The 17565-nt window shown below is 35.5% G+C and overlaps 1 protein-coding gene across 1 annotated transcript in view; it reads left to right on the top strand.

Annotated features, from left to right (window-relative positions):
* LOC150108383 (uncharacterized) overlaps nt 1-17565 on the top strand; it is a 292228-nt gene that overhangs the window by 196052 nt on the left and 78611 nt on the right. The window contains exon 9 of the mRNA XM_090390733.1: nt 10493-10742. Coding sequence (XP_090246859.1) covers nt 10493-10742 — 250 coding nt within the window. The remainder of the gene's footprint in view (nt 1-10492; nt 10743-17565) is intronic.

Raw genomic sequence — 17565 nt, 5'->3', positions numbered from 1 at the left:
CAATTATTATTCAAATCATTTATTTCGATCAATATACTCTCCCTCAGCTTCGATACAGCATTTGGCACGGTCAGTTAATTCGTAAAATGAGTGTTTTTTATATCGGTTTTTGGGATACTGTTGAGGGTCGTGGTTACTACCGCTTGAATGTTTTCAGTAGTGTCGTATCGCTTTCCTTTCATCGGCAAATGAAGTCGGGGGGGGGGGGGGAGTCGCAGAGTGCTAAATCAGGTGAATATGGGGAGTGATCCAAAACACAAACTTGGTTTTTGCCCCTGTCTCACATTGTTCAAATGATGAGATGGTGCATTATCGTGCAAAATTGACCAGCTGCCTGCATCACGATATTCATGCCGTACATGATGATTTCTCGCTATCAATCATTTCAAAACTTCGAGATAAAAGTTTGGTTTCTTTTTGGACAGAGGATGTATCACAAATAATGTTATTAGAGGAACTTGTGACGAATTCAATTTACAAAGGCCCAAACTCTCGGTCAAAATGTTGTGCACAGTTGATTTTGGAATCCCCAATTCATTTTCAATCAATCTCGCAGATGATTTCGGGTTTTATTTGATGAAATCAAACACTTTTTGGGTGTTAACTTCACTTAGTTCCAGTTTTTGGACGTCCTGGCTTTTTGTCCTCCTCAAGTGTCTCATGACCACTTTGAAATTGCTTAAACCACTCGTGAACTTGAGTACAGGATAAGCATTCATCACCGTATGCTTTTTGAAGCATTTGATGCTTTTCAAACAGAGAGCTGCGATTGACTTTTGTCAATCGCAGCTCTCTGTTTGAAACTCATTTTCCGTCCATTCATCAAAACACACTGTCACTCTTGGCACTATAACTTGGCTTCTAATGAAACAAATGTCATAAACAGTTGACACAACACTAATGAAGGTTGCTGCTTTTGACAACAAAAAGATACAACAGGTGGTGCCACTAGTTTCTTTTATTTTCGAAAAGTTTGGTTTGTTTTTGGACAGGAGTGTATCGCAAATAATGTTATTGGAGTAGACATTTTTATCAGTTGCTAACACTTATGTAACTGAGATGTTTTATAGCTCTTAAGAAATACTGCTTGACCTCTTTTGTAGTATAAATTATCTATTTTCTCTGCTATATTGAAGTAGTATAGATAGCATTCATTTTCTTGTTTTAGATTTAAGAGCACAGCAATTTTTAATTGTCAGTGATAAATAGCCAGTGCTCTGTTTACTATATGTCATCAAGTAGTTATTATTATTGTATATGCATCTCCATGGAGTCTTAAGACTCATTCTGTGAGACCCAAACTTTCCCCACAATCTTTCATACTTGACCCTGAACCCATTAACAGACAAAGCATGCACAACTGACTCTGGCAATCTTGAAGCAAAAAAATCTTGTCCTCACGTCCCTACTAACCACACTTTTACTTAACTTCCAGGGTGACCTCTTGTTCTGCCCCTCTAGTCAAGTGTTGAAACATTTCCCCTGCATCAATCCTATAGTAACTTAAATGTTTCTATCATATTTCCTCTGTATTTTCATAGGGAGCATTCCACAGACCACCATCTTGGTTGCTCACTTCTGAATCCTCTCCACAACTTCCTCATCTCCAAGAAATCAAAGAGATCAGACCTGAGCATGGTAATTACATGCAGACGTATCGAGGCTTTATAAAGAGGAATAGCTACTTCCTTTTCTGTACTTGTTCATGTGTTCTTCCATAGCCAAATAATATTATGTGAGCTACCTTAGCAATATGTTGTCCTCTAAACTTTAACTCTCCGTCTACCACCACCACTAAATCTCTAGCTTTTCTTCATTTATTTCCTGGAGTGCAGTTCCATCAATGTGGTACACAGCTTGTAATATATTTATCCCAAAATGCATAATTTCATATTTCTCTACATTAAACTGATATCCATTTTCTGTTGCCCATACTGACAGTCTATTTAAATCATCCTACAAGCTCTCCACATTGCCTTGATTAGAGTAATAGTTAATCTACCTAATTTTGCATCATCAGCAAACACCTGAATATTTCCTTTCAGGTCATTTCCTACATCATTTATGTACAAATTAAACAGTAGTGGTCCCAGCACTGAAACTTGTGACACACCACTAGTCAACAGCTTTTGCTTGGATTCTGCTATTTTGTTTAATACTTTCTGATATCTGTCTACCCGCTTATCACATAATCAGTGTCATATCCATCCCCCATTTGTTCTAATTTGTGTATCAGAGTTCCATGTGGTATTCTGCCAAACGCATTTGCAAAATCCAGCAGAATCATCATATAGCTGTTTTCTTTTTTTTATCCAACTTGGCTGTCAAAATGCATAATTGTAAATGTTACTCCTCTTAGAATATTATATTCTTATCCACCCATTCTTTTGACCAATTTTTCCAGTGCTTTTACCACTCTCTGCCTGAGATGCTGATTGGTGTATAATTTGCTACTGTAGTCTTAGAACCTCCCTTATGCAAGAGAATCATTTTGTCCTCTTCCCACTCCCTTGGAACTCTCCAAAGCTGAGACTTGAATTAAAGAGCCTAATCAGAGGTATTGCCAGTTCCCTTGCACATTCCCACAAAATGTAACTGAAATCCCATCTAATCCCACAGCTGTATTTACATTGAGATTCTGCGTTATGCTAAGAACCTCCAATTCATTCACATCTGTTGCCACATAAGTCTCTGTCATGTGTAACAGCATTAACTCCACTTGTATGATATACCCTTGCAAAGTGTTCACTCAGTAACTTAACTATTTTATCTGCTTCTGTCACCTCATGACCTTCAGCACTCATTAAGGTTATTCTTTCATAGTCATTCTTCCTCATGCTTGGCTAATTTCTTTTTGTAATTCGATTTTGCCTTTCTTACATACTGATCACTAGGGTTTATACAAAAACAGACTTTTGAAAAAACCGGTTTTCGAATTCCAGCATTTCCAAAAAAACTGGTTTTTGAATTTTTACAAAATATATATATATAATTAAAACAGTAAAAAGATAAGGATCAAAGCTGTATAACTGAAAGAAGACCTCCACATAGCCTTTAAAGGAATGCAGAGACTGACCAGGGCTTCTGACCTAATGTCCAATCCTCACCTTCTCGTGCTGCACCTTGGGTATCTACCTGGATACTGAATAAACGAGGATGGGCTGGCAATTTGGGATTTAGCCAACCAAATTGTATTCTTATTGGCTTAAACCAATATACAAAATGATGGTACAACATGACAAAATTTGATGCCAGCTGATGCGTCACTGTTTCTGACATTTTGCTGTTCGCTAAGGGTGAACAGTAAAAAGTCAGCTACTGGAACAAACCCTAAAACATATCCCAACTCAACATCACCAGAGTTAAAGATCAGTACTATCAACATAAGAAACCTAGATGACAAAGAAATGGAGCTAGCTGAGGAATTAGATAAGTACCAGATCAACATAATAGGGGTGACTGAAACAAAAAAGACAAAAACTGGTGAGATCTTTCTGAGCAATAAATACAAAATGTTATATTCAGGCAATAACAATCAAGAAAAAGAAGGAGTAACCATAGTATTCAACACAAAATAAGAGGCTAGTCCTCTTGAATGGCAGGCAGTCTCAAGTAGAGTGATGTGGGCAAATATCAGAATGGGGAATTGGACAATGAGACTTATTTGTGCCTATGGTCCCACAGAAGGTTCTACTAAGGTAGAAGTGGAGGAATTTTTTGATGCTTTAGAAAAACAATGAAAAACGAAAAGTTGGTCCTGGTTGGGGATCTAAATAGCAGAGTAGGAAATGACTGTCAGACATACAAAAATATTTTGGGAAAATTTGGAGAAAAGAGCAAAGCTAATAATAATGGCAAATACCTGTTGGATTTCTGCTCAGAACATGGACTGGTTATTACTAACACTATCTTTCAACATAAAAATGTGCACAAATTCACATGGAGAGAAGAGGCAAGGAATAAGAAAAGTCTTCTCATTGACTATGTTATTGTTGATATTGATGTTTTCTCCCTGGTGCAGGACACCAAAGTGTACAGAGGATTTGAAATTGCAAGTGATCACTATTTAGTTTTGAGCAGGATAAAATTGAATTTCATATTGAAAAAGAATAACATGTAAGAAAGTTATAAAGCGAATAAAAGTTGAGCAGCTCTTAGATGTGAACTGTAGACTAAAATACACGAAGCTTATTGAAGAAAAAATGAAAGAGAACAGGAACCAAACCTTGGAGATTCAGCGGCAAGCCTTGAAGAAAATCCTGATTGATTCAGCTAGAGAGGCATGTTGTGAGGTAGTCTGCAAGGATAGAAAAATCAGCAGAACGCCATGGTGGACGCAGGAAGTTAAAGAGGCAGTGAAGGAAAAGAAAAAAGCATATCAAAAGTTCCTGGCAAATAAGTCAGCGTGTGCTCTTAGAGAATACAGAGACAAATGTAAGAAAGCTAAACACTGTGTAAAACAACAAAATTCATGGGAGGACTTTGGCAAGAACATGAAAAATAAATATCAAGAAGGTGGCAAAATATTCTGGAGGTTGTTGAAGGAGCTTAGAAATGGAGGAAAGAGTGCTGTAAAGGGAGTTAGAGATGATAAAGGTGACATGAAAATGGGAGAAAAAGATATCCTTGAAGTATGGAGTAATTACTTTGAAAAACTGCTAAATGAAACAAGCAGTGATGACAGAACAGTGGTAAAAAACACTGACCAGGCATGCAGTCAGGAATACATATCCATACTTGAAGTAGAAAAAGCCATCAAAGGCTTGAAATGTGGAAAGGCAGCAGGAGTAGATGATATTCGACCAGAAATGCTGAAGTATGGTGGTATAAAAGTCTTACAGTGGTTGCACTGCATAGTTCAGAAGGCCTGGACAGAGGGACGAATTCCCGATGATTGGAGTAGAGCTCTCATAGTACCCATATATAAAAAGGTAAATAAAGAATGTGAGAATTACAGAGGTATTTCTCTACTGAGTGTTCCTGGCAAGATTTATGCTGGTATACTTGAGAAACAAACGGTTGAGAAAAATTGTGGAAGAAAAGCTTGGTGAAGAACAAGCTGGATTCAGGCCAAATAGAGGCTGTCAGAATCAGATCTTCACTTTACGACAAATAGTTGAGAAAGCATGGGAATATAACAAAGATCTGTATTTAAGTTTTGTCAATCTGGAAAAGGCATATAACAAGGTGCCAAGAGAGAAGCTATTCAATATGCTACAGTTAAATGGTGTCAATGGGCCATTATATTAAGCAATAGTTAGTCTTTATTTTGTGTTGTAAGTCAGCAGTTAGAATTGAAGTACAGGAAGATGGTTTAATGTTAAATCTGGTGTGAGACAAGGATGTACATAATCCCCTCTATTATTCATTATCTATATGGATCACATTATGAAGGAAAGTGGTATTAAAAATGATATCAGAATTTGAGATGTTAATGTCAGCTCTCTGCTTTATGTGGACGATGTTATACTTCTAAATAAATCCGCTACAAGCTTGCAAGATACCCTGACTAAATTGAATAACTGTTGTAATAAATATGGTATGAAGGTCAGCAATAAAAAGATAAAGACAATGAAAATAGGTAGAATCATTGAAAATGTCAACTGCGTTGTGAACGGCGAACCAGTGGAACAAGTAAAACATTTCAGCTACTTAGGCATGATTTGTAGTGAAGATGGTAAATTAAATATGGAAATAGACAACAGAATCAACAAAGCTGATATGATAGGAAGTCAACTGAATAAATTTATATGAAATAAGAGAGAAATTAGTCAGAACACTAAATTAGCTGTATACAAGACAGTGTTCAAACCAGTTTTAATTTATGAATCTGAGAGCTGGGTCAGAAGTAAAACACTTGACCAAAGACTAGAGACCACAGATATGAGAGTCCTGAGAAAGATTAGAGGTGTGAGCAGATGGCATCAATGGCTATATCATATTAAAAACGAGGATATTAGGAAAGAACTTGACATCATCAGCATCCAGGAATGGGTTAGCAGAGCTAATCTCAGGTGGTATGGTCACTTAAACAGAATGGGCGAGGAAAGATTAGCAAAACAAGTGTTCTCTGCCAGGTTAGAGGGAAAACGACCCATAGGAAAACCAAGAAATAGGTGGATTGGTACGGTTCAAAGTGCCTTAGAAGATAGAAATATAAGATCTGATAATGTTGGAGTCTTGACAAGTAACAAACTGAATTTTAGGAAAATTGTAAATGGAAAGTTAGTAATGATATAAATTTTTCATGTATTACTATCATATCCTGTACACCCCTTGAGGGTACATGTCAGGAATTTGATGATGAAAAATATTTATACTCATTTAAAATTTTTTCAGTTTATTTAATATATAGAACTACAAAAATATAACAAAATAAAATATACTCCATTCAAAACCAAATAAAAAAAAAAAAATAAAATCCTTACAAAATATAAATTATAAATTTTTATTTAATTTAGTATTTTTCTTCAGGAAATATGATTTCAAAAAACATGAAATGTCCACTGAATGATTATTTAATATTTTTCTTATTCTAGATACAAAATTGCCTGAAATAGAAAATACTCTATCACTGGCTACTTAACTTGGTTTTATCATTTTCAGGGCATCAACTAATCAATCTAAATTCTTTCTTCTTTTATTGGTTGCCCCAAATACTGAAAATTCTGCCTTCAGTGTCTTCGGATTTACTATTATTTCTTCAGATTCCTCAAGAAACCTATGAATTGATTTTTACATGGCCTCTTTAGAGCATTGCCTTGATTAATAATTTCTCTGTCTCCGATATATTCATCATTGGAATTTTTTTCCATACAAGAAGTTGGATATATTCTAGACAATATTTTTCCAGATAACTTAATAATATCGAGTTTTGAAGCTAGTGGAAATACAATAGATTTCTTTGTTGAAATGTATTGTGGATTTTGCAAATATAGCATAAGGGTTACCAATCCACCTTGTCTTCGTACTTCTGAAGCATTTAATAATTTGGATCTAATTTCAGTCTAAATTTTTTAGTTCAATTAACAGAAATTCAAATATGCCTTCACTTGTTAATAAATTGGCATCTTGCCACCCTAAGGCCTCAGCTGTTAGAAGTACTGGTCCCAATACTTTAAGAAGCTCCATGATTTTAGGATATTGAGCTTCATTTCACATATGAGAAGCACCAATATCATTCAAAGCTAAAACAACACATTCTTTTAAGTAACTTAATGGTTACACCTGTTTGGAAACTCGTTTAGCAGAGTATAAAGTTCTTTTCGCTATACACTTTGGTATTAACCCGGTCTAGCTACTCACTGATGAAGCCTCAAAAAAGGCTGAAACCGGTCTGGGTAGTGACCTCACCACCATAATGTAATAACAGCATACATTTCCTAGGAAATGTGTTTTTACATTATGGTAAATACCTAAGAATAGTGATCAGAACTTTACCGACTTTGCTGCGAGATTTCCGGTATGGCACTACGTGCTGGGCCACTTGCATTTAGCGGACGCTTAGTGATCGCCGATACTTTATGTTTACTATACTATATTCGGCAAGAAACTCTCTGATTCCAATCTTTGAGTTTCTTATTCGGTTTTAAAACAATGTGGGATTTAACATCCCCTTAATTTAAATAATGTTTTTGTTGCCGAAATGAAGCTTATTAGCTCTTTATATTTAAGTAACTTAATGGTTGCACCTGTTTGGAAACTCGTTTAGCAGAGTATAAAGTTCTTTTCGCTATACACTTTGGTATTAACCCGGTCTAGCTACTCACTGATGAAGCCTCAAAAAAGGCTGAAACCGGTCTGGGTAGTGACCTCACCACCATAATGTAATAACAGCATACATTTCCTAGGAAATGTGTTTTTACATTATGGTAAATACCTAAGAATAGTGATCAGAACTTTACCGACTTTGCTGCGAGATTTCCGGTATGGCACTACGTGCTGGGCCACTTGCATTTAGCGGACGCTTAGTGATCGCCGATACTTTATGTTTACTATACTATATTCGGCAAGAAACTCTCTGATTCCAATCTTTGAGTTTCTTATTCGGTTTTAAAACAATGTGGGATTTAACATCCCCTTAATTTAAAAAAAAAAAAAAAAAAAAAAAAAAACATTCTTTTAATGTTATAAATCTTTCTTGCCTGTCTGTTGTACTGTTCATGAGTCTGCTGCTCACCTTTCTCCTCCACAGCATTTTCTTTTCTGAAGCTCATACATGTTTGTAATTGTCAGACAACATAGGAAATCCACAGTCATTATATAGATCAAGAGAATTTAAAAATTCCTCGCCATAGTCATCTTCACGCTCTATGTCATCTTTCGTTTCATCACTTGTAACGTATACATCAGTTTTGAGTCAAAATGTTAATGTTTTTAATTAAATAATTAATTTTTGCATATTAATTCTAGTACCTAAAACCGATTTTTTAAATTAAAAAAAGTTTTCGAATTTTACAGATTTATCCAAAAAAAAAAAAAAAAAACGGTTTTTAAAAACTGACAAACACCACTCGTCACCTTTCTCGCCTGTCTGTTGTACTGTTCATGAGTTTGCTGCTCACCTTTCTCCTTGTATACCCTCCACAGCATTTTCTTTTTCTGAAGCTCATACTTAATGATATAACCAAGTGTATAATAAATAGTATAACAAAGTGGAAAAACTTTCAACATCTATCTCGAATCCAGAGTACTTTTGTAATGGGTTGTGACACCTTTTGGCTACTTGTATATGGAAATATTACTTCTGTATTACTTCAACCTTGGTATCACTTAAGGGTCTGGTCTGGCTCCCACTGATGTTACCTCAGTAAAGGTCGAAATCAGTCTGGGTAGTGATCCTTCCCATAATGCCTAGCATGATACTTTTCTGAAAGGATATGTGCTATGCATCATGGGATACTAAGGCAAGTGATGTGATGTCATTAGCCTCTATATATGAGTTGCCCATTTGTGAAGTTACTTCAGGTGCAAACTTTGTTTGCTTACGCTTGGATAAAGGATTAAGCCAAGAATATAATTTCTTGGCATCTTTATTTTATACTATAAACAAGTGGAAATACTTTCAGTATGCTTGCATAAATATTACCTAGGGAAATTCCTCTGTAATTCTCATATTCAGTTTTATTTCCCTTTTTATAGATGTCTAATCGTCTATAAAAAAATGACTTATTTCTTCTTGAATAATATTTGTGTATTTGAGTTCCCAGTTAAGCTGCTCCCCCCCCCCCCCCCCCCCCCCCCAATATGACAGTGTTTCCCAAAGTGTGGTTTCTTCAGGGGATAGATGAAAAATCTTAAGGAGCTACATGGCACTTCTTTTAATTTTGATTACATTTTCAATTGTCACATTTTGAATAACTAAAAAATCCAAAGGAAGTTTTAAAGAAAACGTCTCTTAACACTGTGTGTGTGTGTGGGGGGGGGGGGGGTATCTATTTTTTGCTCTACTCTTTAGACCTCTAACAACAGCTGACATTTCCTTGATGTCAGCTGTCTTCTATAATGACAGAAAAAATTTGTATGCTGCTTCTGTAAGAAAACCTTTTGTGGACCATAGACACAAATAAATCTTGTCCAGTTATCTATTACCAAAGTTAATTTCATCGTATTTACTATTGAATCCTGTGTGCTGTTCTTTCCTTTCCCAGTCGCTATTGCCTGGAAATCCCCCTTTATTTATTTATTTATTTATTTTATTTTTTTTATTTTTTTATTCATTATTTCATCTTATGATGTGCATATCTTTGAATTATTCTGTTCATGTTAAATTTGAGTTCCAGTAACTGACTTTCCACTGTTCACCCTGGTTCCTGGAAAAATGGGAACTTTTATGAATTGGGTAATTTCCCTGCCTGCATTGCACATCATTTTCTTTGGTCTTTTTTCCGTGCCTGCCATGTATCTTTTCTTTTCATAATCGTAATGTAATAGGATAAGATAGTTTAGTCTTATCCCCATCAGAATATTTTGCCTGTAAATTTTGTATATTCTCACCAGTTTGCTTGTTTGCAGAGATAAAATCTAAGTTTCTGGGAGCAGAATCGTTGTCCCTTTTGTATCAGACCACCCACTTTCCTTCAATTGAGAGGCTCATATAACGATTCCTCGCATCCTAGATAAGATTCTAATCCAGGTCTTTTCAACCAAAGGCTATTATTATCAACTGCTACAGAGTTTGTGTTATTTTTTATTTATTTATTTATTTTATTTAGTTTGATTTTACTTATTTATGTGTGTCTATATACAAATTCCACTCACAAAATGTAATAAAAAAGTTAAGAAAGCCTGCTTTAGAAACCGAACATGGATCTTTTTTTCAAACCACTTCAGCCTCAAACTTAAACATATACACTAGTTAAACTACATTTTTTATAACTTTGCATAGTGTGGTATGCAGTGTCTTTTTAAAATAAGGTTAACTGAAGTTCATATTTAAAATTTTTTGGAATAATATACTATGTTAATTTACACACATGCATAAACTTTTTAGAACTTATGCACGTGGCCAAGGCTTTGCCCTTGATCCAGAAGTTGCAGCTAGATCAGAAGAACGGCGACAGAAAGCACAAGAATATCAGCGAGCAATCCAAAAGCAGATGGAAGAGAAACAGCAAAGACTGCAGGATGAAAGAGAAAGAAAAGCTAGAGAAGAACAAGAAGAAGAAAAAAGGCTAGAGGAGGAGCGTGCACGTCTGCAAGCTCAATATGAAGAAGAACAACAAAGGCAAAAACAAAAAGAGGTAAGGCTTTGAAACTTTTCTGATTACTGAAAAAGTTCCCTGAAAGAAGAAAAATAGAGTCGTTTCAGCTTATAAGCCAATGTGAAATATGGCTTGAATGAACTAAATTTCTATTTTTTCTTCCCTGCATTTATAGATACACATATGTAGAAATATGTACTCTGGAAACCTTTTATTTTAGAATGAAATATTCTGCTTGTATACCTCTGCTATCATACATGACCTGTACTTCTAAATAAAGCATCCAGATATGCCACTAGAGTCAACTGTACATATATGTATTATCACCCTCACTTATGAGTAGTTGCAAAACCTATGACACAACATTGCCATGCATGAGCAAGTGGTTAGGAAGAAAGAAGGCATCTGTTAATGTGGTTCTTGAAGATCTGGAGATTCTGTTCATTTGGGAAAATGGTATTGGGAAGGATTCAAAAGACAATGTAAAAAAACAAAACATCTATGAGAAAAACTGTTGTGAGAGTAATCTATAAAACAGATCACTCTCTTTTACATTGACTATTCTTAGGGGCAAGGGAGGTATGTGCACCTCTCCAAATGTGAGAACAATATTTTAAAGCCAGGTGGATTTGGGGTTTATAAAGTGTTACAGGCTATGCAGAATAGTAGTATTTTGAATGAAAAAGAATACCAAGTTTTCTATAGGCTGGATGTAATGTGTTTGTGTCAGTGTAGACTAAATGTAAAAGTCAACCCAAGAAGGAAAAATCTGATCTTGTTTGGTGATCAGAATATGAAAGGCAAGGGAAAGTGAAATAAGAGCTTTCTTGTTAGAAATAAGAGTGTAATGTTTTGATAGCAATTAAATTTGCTACATTATATTTACTCCACTTGACAATGTAAGAACAGTTTTTACAACATTGATTAGAGAATATCTTGAAGCTTTGAACATTTGAACACTATTAGGTTTCTTGAAAGAAGAAAAATAGAGGAGCTGATTCAGTGTAAGACAGGACCATTCAAATATTATGTTGGCCAAATAACATGAAGTGGATTCTGGTTGCATAAGTGAAAGCAATATTTGTTTTCCTTAAGTGTAATAGATCTTGATTTGGCTTAAAGAAGTACATTAGTTTAATGTTTCATTATTAACATATTAATAAAATAAATTTTTCACTTAATCAGAGCTTTTTTTTTTTTTTTCCTCATAGCCAAAATAGTCAAGGTACCCTAGCATACTAGCTTGTTTAGTGGATAATTTTCAATCATTGTTTGATTAGTCAGTTTATTTATTTATTTATTTTTAGTACTGATTTGAATTCGCAGTTCCCATGTTCAACTATGCAACCACATGTTTTGTAATGTTTTGAAATATATTAGCAGTTGATCCTGGTGATTAGCAGCTAATCCATAAATAAGTGTACATGTAGTAAAATTAAAGGCATGCTCGTTGACTTCTGTCTCTTGAAAGATGTTCTTGTCTTTCATGAAACAGAATTATAAGCTAAAAAATATGCTATCTACATTCTCTTTGATCACTTTCATATAAAATAGTTTTTTTAAATGTCAGTTGCACATCCAGTAATCAGTAGTGTTTATTTCATGAAGTACTGTTATGTATAACCACTACAATCTAATTGAAGATTCTGGGGTTAAAAATTCAGAAAAATATTGCTAAGTTCCGTAAATTATTTATTTTCTTCTGGTAGGAGATTACTATGAAGCACTGTTATGAATAATCACTGACATCGAAGCCTATCTGTTACATTCCCAGTAAGTTTGTATAACCAATTGTATATTCCTGCCATGCATGTGGAGTAAACATAGTAGTTGACCTAATTCACAAATTTATAGGTTGTGAATTAAGTCAACTATTATGTTTACTCCATATTCCAGTATCTGGTCAGTTTCATCATGAAATGAAAGAATTATATCACTGCACATAACTACCATGTAATGTAACAATTTATTTATTCTTTTATTCTTATGGCAAAAGGAATACAATAGAGCTACAGGTCAATGTCCAGTCTAAAAAGCCAATCCAGGGCCTCATCTGTCACCTTATGGATTTTCTGGAGGCCACCTTCATGAAATTGGTGCCTGGGCAGTCGTTCACAATATGAGTGATCGTCTGGGCCACGGGGAACAATCACAATAAGAGTGGTCTAGCAGCCTCCGTTTATGTAGTAGGTAGCCACATCTGCCCTGGTTAGTTCTGATCCTGGTGATAGATGACCAAATCTTCCTAAGAAAAGCAAAACCAGACTGCGGAGCACAGGGATCCTCAATCAGGAAGCCATTTGTTGGAAGATTGTTGGACCAGTATTCTCTCCACATGTCAGGTATTGATGGTAAGGCAGCTGAAGAGAGTTCGTCCATGGATCAGAAAGACTTTCTTGATTTTAGACCTTTGCCTAAAATCAAGAAGGGATTTATGAGAGTCTGGTGCAGGGGGGGGGGGTTGCTCATTACTTTATTAAATTCTTTAATTGAGGCTTGTCTTCTCCGTATGTTTGGTGAAGCAATGTTAGATAGGACAGGCAACCAGGGGAGAGGAGTACTTCTCAGTGTCCCACTAATTGTGCACATGGTAGAGTGTAAAATCTCGTGTGGTGAAAAATAGAAATATTTTTCATCTATATCGATTTTACATGGGCCATAAAATACTTATAATTAAAAGTGTATGTAACCTACTATAATGTAATAAATTTTGTAATGTAATGTTAGGATAATTGAATATAGAACCACAAGCAATTATAACTAAAAAGATCAGACAAGATTAGGCTAGTAAACTGAAGGTCAACGACAGTCTCAAAGGTCACCGGATTATATGAGTTTTGCCGCCAAACATAAGTTAACTTAACATAAGCGTGGATGACGTAAGGGAGCCTCTAGTAAATCCAGAAGTTTTGGAAGGAAAGCCAAGGGACAGCAAATGATATAAAAGGCGAAGATTAAGGGGTGAAAGCTCTTTTTCTGTTTTTTTTTGTTCCTCTAGCAAGCTTTTCAAGGAGAGGAAGATTCTGGGTCCCATAAACAGTAGTTCTGGAGATCACGGGAAATTCGCTGGCAGTATTACAAGATATCCTCCATGAAATTCTTCGACGAATGTATTAATCCACATGCGTGCTGATTTGTAGCAGCCAGCGAAGTTCCTAATATCGACAAAGAAATGCACTATCCGGTGGTTGCAAGACTACAACCACTGGATAGTGCCTGATCATAGCCGTAGCGCATGATTAAGAAAAGAACCAGTGGAATTCACCCTTAACCCTTTTGGATTCAGGACTGTACAATTTTATAGTGAACTTGTGAGTAGATTGCTTTATGTTAATTGCCTAGATTGTGTGTACAGACGATAAATGTTCTGTTTAACTAATGCCATAATGTGTTGAATAGGTCAGAAAGCCAAAAGTCAGTTTGAATGTGTATAATAGGATATTGTAATCTTGAATATTGCTTGTGTTATCTAATGCTTAGAACGTGTTCAGTATAACTGTGCCTTATATAATAAGATAGAGAGTAAGGTTAAGTATGCAAAAATCCATCCACGTGTCTAATAAGTTAGTGTAAATAATCTCTTTGTCTAATGCTTTAAGTGAATTATCGTAATGAATGTGTGGAGAATCAGGGATGTGATATATCCCATTACTTTTATATATAAATTGTCTAAGGTAAACTAAACGTTTGGTTTTGTTAATAGCTTGCCTGATCTTTGTTAGCCAATGCACTGTCTCATAAAAACAAATTGAACCTGTGTGACCTAAGTGAAATAACAGCCACGACTGAGTAATTCGGAGTTGCTTGAGATAAAATTGATTTAAGTGTTATTATACGCTTAGCTAAATTATTCTCTTGTATGTAAAGGAAAGATAGGAAATTCTTTTACACGATCCTTAATGGCGCAGTCATTAACAAAAATAAATTTTTAAGAATTAATACATTTGAATTATATCAACGTAGATTAAGGATTTGGTCCCAGCCAGAGGCTTCTCCTAAGTCTACAGTACTAGCACAAGTGAGAGTATACTTAATGGCATTGAAGGGGGGAGGGGAGTAAAGCTAAAAAGCTAAGTAGATTACTAAAGGATTGAAGTTAAATAATAGTATTATACGTGAGTTAGTGATTAGAGCAAATATGCATTTTGTACAAGCTCAAGCAATCACTAAAATAACGAAGTAAGAGGGGAAATACATTGAGTTAAAAAGTAATATGATAAACAAAATACGAAAATATTGCAAGAGTTTAGCTGGGTGTCTACAATGTTAGTGTGTGCACTTCTTTCCCAGACAGAGGCTCAGTATGTTGCTGCAGACAACCTTAGGACCTCTGTACTGCAACCCCAAGTTGTTCCAGCAAGCCTTGAAATCATATTGTTTCTCATTTTAATTTTGTTGGACAGGTTGGTGATATGCCTTTTATAGATTTGGCTTCTGTCCAGGCTCACTCCAAGGTATTTTGGGTGAGGCTCATGTTCTACCATTTTGCCACAGAAAGAAAGGTTGAAGTGTCGATTTCCCTCTGCATTGTTTGGAACACTGTGGACACAGTTTTTGTTGGATTTTACTTCAGGTACCACTGCTTGAAGTACTCTTCCAGGATGTTCAAGGTTGATTCCAAGTTGGCAAAAGGAGGTAGATTGTGTAGAATTGCTAGGTCATCGGCATACATATACTTGCTTGAGCTAGTATATGGTAAGTCAGACACATGGATGTTAAAGAGTAAAGGGGGCTAGCTGAGAGCCCGTTGTGGAGGCCCCTGATCCAGACTGTGTCATAAGCTGATGTTAGGTCAATAAAAATGACTCTGGATTTAAATTTCTTCTGGAAGCCTGCTTCAATCTGTATTGTCATGGCCAGGACCTGGTCACAGCAACTTCTACCTGGCCTGAAGCCAACTTGTTCAATCAGGAGTGCTCTTTCAAAGAGCTTAAAGGTGGAGCAAAGCAAGGAGATAGGTCATAGATTTTTGACCTCATTTGGATCTTTTGCTAGTTTGGGCATGGCAATTAATGTAACAATGATTGCCATGGATATTTTGTTTGTGTTAGAGTTATCATCAGACTTACTTAATGTGTGGGTAGTCTGAAAAGTTCTCGACCTAACAATGAAAAAACGAATTTATAATTTCAAAATTATTTTTACTTGCAGCATAATCTCCCTTAAGACTAATACATATATTCCAGCGATGCTCCAGTGCCATTATCCCTGTAGTGGTTCTCAGTAAGATCTGTAAAATACCCCTCTACAGCTGCAATCATCTTTTGATTCGAAGAAAAACGCTGACCAGCAAGGAAGAGTTTTAGTTTTGGGAAGAGATAGAAGTCAGAGGAAGCCAAATCTTGGGGACGTGGTGGATATTCCAACAATTTATAGTGCAGATCCCTTAATTTTCTCATTGCCAAAACACCTTTGTGGGCAGGTGCGTTGTCCTGATGAAAAGATGATTTTTTTCTTCTGTAAACCAGGTCTTTTCTCATGAATTTTTTCGTCTAGTCTGGTTAAAAGATCAGAATAACATTCCTCGGTTATTGTTTTACCCTTTTCAAGATAATTAATAAACAGAATGCCTTTAGCATCCCAAAACACCGATGCCATGACTTTGTCTTCTTTGGCACTGAACAACCGGCTTCTGTCCACTGTTTGGATTCTGGTGTAACAGTGAATCCAAGTCTCATCCATAGTAGTAATAAATCAACGCACAAAATCAATCTTATTCTTGTTAAAACGCTCCAAGCACTGTTCAGAGATTTTCATGCGAGTGCAGCACCCATCTTGCACAAAGTTTTTTCATTTGCAATTCTTCATGCAAAATATATCCTACACGTTCCTTTGAAATGCCTGCATCACCGGTCATCCAATACCATATCATGCACTTGATCAATGGTTTCTGGTGTTGTTACACTTTTTGGACGTCCTTTACGTGGTACAGCCACGTTTAAACTTGGCAGCCCATTTTTTAATTGTTGAAAACGAAGGAGAAGAGTGCCCATAAACCTTTATGAATTTCGAATGAATTTCTTTTGGCATTAAACCACACGATACTCAATTTTATCCATTTCAAGAGGTACAGGCAACACTTTTGCTTCAGACAGCTGTATAAAAAAAACTACTTTATAGAATGACTTGCAATTTCACATGGATGCTTATGACAGATGTACCAACATAGAAAAAAAAATCTTGTCGATAGTGTTACCATTTATGGTCGAGGCCGAGAACTTTTTATACCACCCACATATATATAACCGATTATGAAAAATTGTTATGCCAATGAAGTGTAAATGAACGTTACCTATTCATTTATTATTATGCTTGAATAGTAACTTGTTTGGTATGAATAATTAAGATATTGTTTGTTACAAGCTTTTCTTAAAGATTTCCACAAGGACTGCAACTTGATTCTTATTCAGTGTGTTATGATATTGTATAACCTTGCCAAATTTTAAAAAGATAATCTAGTAATGTCAGCTCTCATTATAGCAAATTCATAGTGAGTTTAGGAATAGTTGGTTATAGTGTATTTGCTATAAAATATCATTGTACCTGTGGGAATTTGATTGGGATGTTTTTCATAGTTTTTTATAACACGTTTGCTACAGTGAGAATTGGTTGTGTTGTCATATTTAGGATTAAGACAAAGACTATCTGGATCATGGTATGACCGTAAAACATGTTCTTCAGTCTTTTTCTTCTGTGTTTTGTTCTACATTGCTTTGATATTTTTTCTGTCTAATCTTTACACTTTGACTTATGTAATAACACACAAACCATAGATTTTGTAAATGTCAGGTTATTTCTAAGAAGAAGGAACTTTTTTAAGAGACTAGCAGGCTTTGAAATTTTCACTTGTTTGTGGATAACT

This window comes from Typopeltis vanoorti, chromosome 3 (assembly GCF_054136105.1).
Source record: "Typopeltis vanoorti isolate ZY-2024b chromosome 3, IOZ_Tvanoo_1.0, whole genome shotgun sequence".
Taxonomy (NCBI): domain Eukaryota; kingdom Metazoa; phylum Arthropoda; class Arachnida; order Uropygi; family Thelyphonidae; genus Typopeltis; species Typopeltis vanoorti.
This window is presented reverse-complemented; position numbering and strand designations above follow the sequence as displayed.